The sequence below is a fragment of the Clupea harengus genome, chromosome 6 (assembly GCF_900700415.2).
Source record: "Clupea harengus chromosome 6, Ch_v2.0.2, whole genome shotgun sequence".
In the NCBI taxonomy this organism is placed as follows: Eukaryota; Metazoa; Chordata; class Actinopteri; order Clupeiformes; family Clupeidae; genus Clupea; species Clupea harengus.
This window is the reverse complement of record NC_045157.1, coordinates 20,894,971-20,903,143: the sequence shown is the minus strand read 5'-3', so window position 1 is coordinate 20,903,143 and position 8,173 is coordinate 20,894,971. Positions and strand designations below refer to the sequence as shown.

General features: G+C 40.4%; 1 protein-coding gene across 1 annotated transcript in view; it reads left to right on the top strand.

Moving 5' to 3' along the window:
- The first annotated feature begins 340 nt into the window (after nt 1–340).
- Nucleotides 341–8,173, top strand: part of pcsk6 (proprotein convertase subtilisin/kexin type 6) — a 28,246-nt gene continuing 20,413 nt past the window's right edge. Inside the window, exons 1-6 of the mRNA XM_031569357.2 lie at nt 341–1,006; nt 2,069–2,173; nt 2,990–3,100; nt 5,236–5,379; nt 5,679–5,755; nt 7,773–7,861. Of these exons, the coding sequence (XP_031425217.1) occupies nt 848–1,006; nt 2,069–2,173; nt 2,990–3,100; nt 5,236–5,379; nt 5,679–5,755; nt 7,773–7,861 (685 nt within the window). The 5' untranslated portion in view covers nt 341–847. The remainder of the gene's footprint in view (nt 1,007–2,068; nt 2,174–2,989; nt 3,101–5,235; nt 5,380–5,678; nt 5,756–7,772; nt 7,862–8,173) is intronic.

Genomic DNA, 8,173 nt, shown 5'->3' with positions numbered 1-8,173 from the left:
TCCACTGCCTCACCGTCAATGAACACTGGAACAAGATCTGCTCTTCTTGTCTTCCTGAAGTCCATCACAATCTCTTTTGTGCAATCATATGGTTCTATTTGGAAATGTAACATTGAAGAACTTGTTGTCAGTTGAACTAATCTGATTTAATTCTTCAATCCAGTCTTGTACCTTAATAGCACGTGTAGAGCCACAATTATTCTATACCCTCAAAGTGAACATTTGGGTATTATAAGTGCTACAGGAGATTTTTGACAAATGTGTTAATTTCTCTCTCTCTCTCTCTCTCTGTCTGTATGTGTGAGTGAGTGCATTGTGGACAGTTCAGAAGTGTGCTGTATTCTCTACCACTGTCAGTGAGCCGACCGCTACATCTACTGTGAAATTCTCTCGCACGGATCTGTCTGTCAGCACACTCGTGTAACCGTAACCGTGCCCACCGGCCCGTAAAGAGATGCACTGTACGTCGCTACGTCAAATCTGGTATCACTCTCTTTGATGTCCGGATTATCCACAATTGCCAGCCGCAGTTACCTCCACTTTGAACTGCCACTTTCCGAGTCAACATGCGACCTGCTATCGCCTACGAAGACACGCTGTGGAATTGTGGATTAGATAATCACTTCTTTTAACTTTTTAACACTTTGATGTTCAACATTTTATCCAGTGGGTGAATGAAAGGGTTTTGGAAATCCTAAAAACAGATGGATCTCGATCTGACAACGTGTTTCTGGATATCTTGCGTAGAGTGAATATTGGCAACTGCCTAGACCTCGCTGATCTCGATTTGTTAAATGCAATTGTTTCCTCGGAACGTCAGTGCAAGATCATAAAGTCGATCGACAATATGTTTTTGTTTTTTACTTGTGTTTTGTCAACTTTTGTTGTCAGTCATACATCGCCCTCTCGGAGCGTGTATACAAATCAGTGGGCTGTGCGGATTACAGGGGGACGCGAAGAGGCAGATAAACTTGCTTCAAAATATGGTTACAGGAATTTGGGACAGGTAAATCGCAAATTCATGTCGTTTGTCAGATTCATGATGCTATCTGTAAAGCCAGATTGTTCATAGCTTTCTCGTCTGATACCCCGATGTAAAAAGGTTTGTGAACAACTGAGTGGCTACATTGTAGCTGTCAGTAATGATCTGAGATTGGCTGCATTTGTGTTGTTGGGGACATTGTGCACTTTGATCGGAGAGCATTAAATAGTCATGAGACTTTTCAGATAGGCCCCATTAAGATATTTAATTACACTGTTAAGATTACTCCAATGCATGCGATAGTTCATGTGTTGGTATGGGGTAAAGTATTTGAAAAAGCTCTAAAATGTCAATCCCATAATTCGATTGTTGAAAGTCTAAATGATTAGTAATGAGATGTGTACCAATGAGGTTGTAGAGGTGATGGTCATCCTAAAGTCTGAGCTACCATGGCAGTAATTGGCTTTCTAATAATGTCACTTCAGTGGTACTTACCTTAATGATCTTTTGGCTGAGATTCACAGTTGTTAATGATGCCAGCCTTGGTCCCATTTGTGATCTTCACACTTGCCAAGGCAGTCTTCATGGTGGATTTTTGACTGTAAAAGCTCCTTTATATTCTGCTTGAAGGGCTGTGTTTCTTCATCATCCATTTTTCAAACTTACACCAAAAAAAATCTGTAAACTGATGATCCACTGTAGCTAGTCTAGATTCCTTTCTATTCATGTTGAAAGTATTTCTGCACTGTTTGTCCACAGCAGTCAGGCTGCATTGTTACATTTGTTTTGTCATCTGCATTATTTCAGCAATTACAATCTGTGAGTCGAAACCACAGCCATCCCTCACACCATTGAGTGGATGGTTAACTAAAAAATTGTTTAATTATGTCCCAGTTGTTTTGTGAATGCTGATTTAAAGCTTGGACACACATGTACATATGCACAGGATGCTCCCATTGTTTCTTTGAATGTTCTTATCATGTACTTTAAGTATCCCAAACGGAGGTCTTCAGAATACATTTTCATTGTGATTTGTAAAACTGTGTTGTGATGGTGTTCGGTTAAATCCTCTCTTGTGTTACTTAGATTGGGGGACTGGAAAATCATTATCACTTTCACCATAGTAAAGTGGTGCGAAGATCAGCTTTTGCCACTAAAGGAACACACAGTTTTATCCACATGGACTCAAAGGTGAGCAATCTGCCTCAACACTGGGGGGAACACTACTGGAAATCTAATTTACCTCTACAATATCTGATTGCTGTTCATGTCCTGGTGAAATGCTCATACTTCTGTTTATTATCATGACACGTTGATTTTCTAGAAGCCTCATTTGACAGAGCATCCAAGCATTCAGAGCCAGGCTGTTTCCTGAGCCTGGAAACTTGGCTCTCTTGCTGAGGTTATCTCGCTCAGACAGACTAGGTCTCTAGAGGAGTAAAGCCAGGAGCTGGGGTCTACAGTAAGTGTGCTGTGGAGGCACCGTGATCATATCATGCCCCCAGCCATGTGTACAAATGGAGTGGTGTGACAAATACGAAGCAACCCATTTTTATCAGTGTGAGGACAGCATTGATTTGCTGAACCTGGCTTAAAGCACTGGCAAAGCTCACAGGAGCATGGTTGCCATGTCCACACAAAGTCAATTTACTGTTTCAAAGGGGGATAATAAGACATTCCTATAGTGGGTGACATAAATCCATACCTTGGCTTAGGGTGTGAAAATCCTACCTCATCGACACCTTGCAATATTACATGCAAACGATATTTTCAGTAGGTGTCCTATTACCTGTAAGTAAGAAACATATTTCCACATGCCGGAGTAGCATCTGAAAGATATTAGAAGATTTAACTTAAAATTCAATCAAAGTCCAAATTTTGGTCCACAGGGATTACAGTTCAGTAAACTGAACAGATATGCTGTGGTGAGGGTGATGAGACGAAACCATTTGTTTCCCACCCCACCAAGGTGACCTCCCCGAATGACAGTGATTTGTGCTCTTCCAGGTCGAGTGGGCTCAACAGCAGGTGGTCAAGTCACGAGTGAAACGATATGCCAGGAATGACCCCAACTTTGTCCATTTCAATGACCCAAAGTGGTCTAACATGTGGTACATCGTAAGTACATGCTCAGAATCTCTTTTGTTTCATCTGCCTTTTTGTCAGCGCAGTAGTACAATCCTGTTGCATATTCTTGCTGCATGCACCACCTGGGCATTGCTCCAGCTGTGTGGATTTTAGTTGTTAGAAAGACAGATAACACATAGCCCAGGGGAGCTAGATATCAGCCAAAATATCATGCATATAATTTAAACAAAACATAACAATATTGTTTTTAAATGATAGATTTGTATTCTCTTTGCATTGTATGTGTGTGTGTATTTGTGCCAGAGTAATTGTGAATAATGGTTAACATGCTAATGAACATCAATTGTGCTGACAGATATTTAACAATTAAATTAGGTTAAAATAAGAGGATTTTGTGTGTACTCATGTGTGGAATTGTCCTGTCTGGCTGTTTTTTAAGATGAGTCTTAATCCAGCACCATGATGGATTAAACCCCTATTCAATTATGAAATGAATCACCTTTGAAAGTAGTCAAAAACATTAGCCAATATAAGTGTTTTGTTGTGTAATAGGACAGTGTATTTAAGAATCAACTCATGGGAAGGGTTTAACAAGTATATTTAAGTTAACTTGAGAGGGGTAGCTACACCTGTTGAGAGACAGTAGTCACCATTATAAAAAGCTAAAACTGGTACTGGCTGACTGGTATTGCACATACATCATTTGCCAAAGCTACTTATTTTATTCCTTCTGTGTTCAACATTTATTTGTTGCGCTCAGTTGCACCAGGGATTCCAAACACATAATTCAATCATTTAAAATGGTTAGCTTCACACTGAACATAATTAATCCCTTCCCAACGATGAGAGATATGGCTTCAGTTGCAGAGATGCAGATTTTCATCATGGTCTGAAGTTGTTTATTGTGGGCTAAGACAGTTGATGCATTTATATGACATGTAAGGGTCAATGTTTTCATTTTAAAGGAGATGTACTTTAGGGAAGTACAAGGGATTTGCACTGAAAGTTATTGGTACCCCAGGGCCTTCGTCACAGTACACATGTGGTATATTTGATTTGCCTATGGGCTGTCAAAACATCAGAAGCATGTGAGACCAGTTAATTTTATGTTTGTTTGTATTTTCAAAACATTAATATTGGTATCAAAGGCATGCATTTTTGTTTTAGTTCATGCCATAGTTGAATGGTTCATATTTTGAATTTGCATACATATTCATACAATTTATAACATATTGGAGATGACAAAATTAGGTTGCATCAGTGACTGATCAAAGGAACGTAATAACAAAATGGCAGCTTTGGACCCTTTGTGTTATCATGGCTACCAGGCTTTCTTACAGAATTCCAGACTCTGGTCAATTTGGGGCATAACTGCTGATTATTGTGGATACACATGGTTGCCTAGCCCCCTTTTTGAGTCACTCTACAGTTGACACTTTACCATTTTTTTAAAGGAAGGGTAAAATATTATGCATACTTCAGGATGGCTTTTGCCAATAGCATATTTTGCCCATGCACTCAGAGTTGTGTAGCATGTGTGATGGCTTTTATAGCACTGAGTTGGACACATCTGTACACAGTTTAATCTGCTCCTAAGCTGAAGTGACGGTTTTATACCTTAGATTTACTGTAGGAATCAAAGCAAGAATTCAGAAATGTTCTCAGAACAGTTTCCCTTTCAAAGGCCTTCTAGTTCTCGTCTCCGTTATGTTAGTGCTGCACTTTTAAGGTAAAACATTTATTAAAAAAAATATTGAACTTTAAACTTAAATAACTCACAAAAGGATCCTTCTTTTATTCCTGTCTCTTACCAAGCCTCTTGTGAAACCAAAGTAACTTTTGATCAAGCATGATTGATCAAGACATGTATTCAGATGGATTGGGCAAACCTGATCCTCCTTCTGAACTGCATCCTCTCACAGAAAATGAGGTAGAATTCAAGGACACAGACAAAGACACACACACACACACACACACACACACACATAGTGTTGAAGTATGATTTTCTTTTTTCATTTGAATTCACAGGTTTACACCCTTCGATTGAGTGACAAGCTGATTGTTCTAGAAGGTCACATAGCAATAAAGGCTGGGCAGAATGAGAAAGTATCTTCTCTATCTCTCTTGCTAAAGCTGACATTGACGCTGTCCTTCTCATCCATCAGCACTGCACCGAAAAAAACAGCCGCTGCCGCTCCGAAATGAACATCCTGTCAGCCTGGCAGAGGGGCTACACTGGTAAAAATGTAGTTGTCACCATCCTGGATGATGGGATTGAGAGGAACCACCCGGATTTGGCCCAAAACTATGTGAGTCTGCCAACTCTTTGACCTTCTTTGGTCTGACTATATACCATAAGATCCATGTGAAACAAACCCATCTCTCTGTGCTTTCCTGTAAAGCTGGGTGTTATAGGACATAACCTTTCCGTAAATAAATTTCATTTCTCAGCCTGACATCCAGTATTAGAGCGTGTTATGGCTGCTGTTGGCTGCAATTTATCACACCTTGTAATAGAACAAAAGAGGCTAGAGGGCAGAGATGTGAAGGAATAGGAGTATGGCAGTATTCTGATGTATTTGTATTGTCCTCTCTTGCTGAATACCAGGACCAACTAGCAAGCTATGATGTCAATGGGAATGACCACGACCCTACTCCTCGCTATGATTCCAGCAATGAAAACAAGTAAGTGTATTTTTCATGAAGGAATTTATTTCACAGCTAGAGACATCAACACCGCAGACAGCTTAATACATAGGATGTTTTTATGATTAAGACACCAGCTTAAGTAGACGCCTACACATTCATTGGAAAAATTGAAAATTGAATCTGGTGCAGATATGATTTAGTTTGGCTTTTAAAAGCAGTGCCTTTTTGACTTGTTACCTAATGAGAGGGTTTTGAATATTGACAAAAGCCCATGAATGTTTATTTTGTGTTCAAATTATGCAAATTGTGTTTACTCCAGATAACTGATACTTTGCGTATGAAGAAAAAGTCTGCTGATTTTAACATATGTTTGAATGTGCACCATGTTTGTGTTTTTTTATGATTTGTCTTCAGAACAGCACTCCAGGGGAAAGTGTCAAACCTCAGAACAATAATTATTCACACTCATGACCATAGAAGCCAAACAACAACCTTAGTTAAAAAACAATTAATTTCTCTTTCAAAGAATCTTGCATCTTGTGCAGATGGTTATCACTGGTTTAATAACACAAGAAAATCGTTTAAAAGAAAACCAGTGAATGCAAAGTCACAGTGTGCTCCTGTAAGATGTGCTCCTGCTGATGCGCTGGCCTGGGGTTGGTCTGGCCGTTTAATATTCTCTCCCACCTTCCATTCAGTCTCCTCTCGTTAGCATACAGCTAACGGAAACCAATGGGATGCCAGGTTTTTTTATACTGCTGTGTGGGGGCTGCCATGGACCACACATTATTTTTTTTAGCTAACTAGCCAGTTGCGCAGTGGGGTAGCTGGACACCCTTAGCTGGGTTGAAGTGGATGCCTGGAGTGATGGTCTTTATAGTCCCCTATTCCCTTATGCTCTTCATTCTGATTCAGGCCCATGTAAGCTCCTTAAATTAGACCAGTTATGGGTGAACATGTTTTTCAAAAATATGTGCTTCCGTTTTGGTGTGGGGGATGAAGTTGCTTACTCTCAGTGACGGTGCATCTCTGACATTGAAGGGGACAGAGAAGGGGTTTTGTATTTTGTTAAGAGCATGCGTGCATGTTTGTTATTCTACTCTAGCTGTACGTCTCCGTGGATGTGGTCGCTTTGCATGTTGTGATAAGCTGGACCATGAAGAAGGTTACATCCGCCCCTGCATATTCATCATCATGTAGGAAGATATCTCCATGGGCAGCTGTCAGTGTTAGAAATGAACTTCCCTGGATTTGCTTTTCTGGGGATTTTAATGTTCATGGGGCATTTTTACTAACATGTCTATAAAGTCGTTGCTGGACATGTAATTTATTTATGTACTCATTGCATTCAGTCTCAGTGGATTCATTCATTTGTTGATATGATTGCCAACTCTAGTCTCCATAATGTTTAAATATGCAAATAATACAATGTTACCAACTCCACTCTCACTATGCTTAGCGGACAGAAATCTGAGAAAAGAAATGAATCCAATGTTACAAATAAAACCAGAGGTATTCAACAACAAAAATGCCCACTTGGATCAAAATGTATTGGCATTTGTGTTATAAACAGGGGAGCTTTGTTCTTGCCTTAAGTATTGACTCTGGGCGCAGTATTACTTTCAGCCAAGTGATCTCAACTGTAATCCTACAAGAGACCTTGTTCTGCACGTTCCCCAGTTTGAAACACAAGCACTTCAATTTGTGCAATAATTGATTTGAGCTGAGTTGAGTTCCTCACTGGCAAATTAGACACAGATGTTTTTAATTTTATGTGTATGAAAAACACTACACTCTAACTCTAACTCTAAACTCTACAACTCTCTAGTGTATCGTATTGTAGTGATATATCTGTTAGGCATCATAAAAACACCATCTTGTTAATTGTTTCATTTTAGGAAGAGCCTGCATTATTGCTGGCATGTGTTGAGGTATTTCACAAACCGTGTCCAGTGAAGCTGCAGCAAAACCCAGCTATTTTAGTAAACGTATAAATCCATCATCTAATTACTCCCTCCTTCCCGTCCCCCTACCCCCTCCTCTTCCCCCACAGACATGGGACACGGTGCGCTGGCGAAGTGGCAGCCGTGGCCAACAACTCCCACTGCATCGTTGGCATTGCCTACAATGCACGCATAGGAGGTAGGCGTGCGCTTCGCTCACAGCATCGCTTCTGCCGGATTAACCTTGAGACACGCGCTGCCAGGGAGAAGGCATTTCTCGTTAATCTGGCCTGTCTATGAACACGTCGACATTCATGCGTTCATAAGCAGTTAATTCGCCCCTCAAAAGACTCCAAGACGGAGAGAGGGAGTGAGGGAGGGCCGTGTCGTCAGACCTGAGATTTGTGGCGTTCTCTCAGTTGTATTGTCCTCATCTGCAGCTGGTCTCAGAAAAAAAGAGTGTCTGCACTGGTGGATGCCAGGAATGACCTAAGTGGATATGACTTTGCTT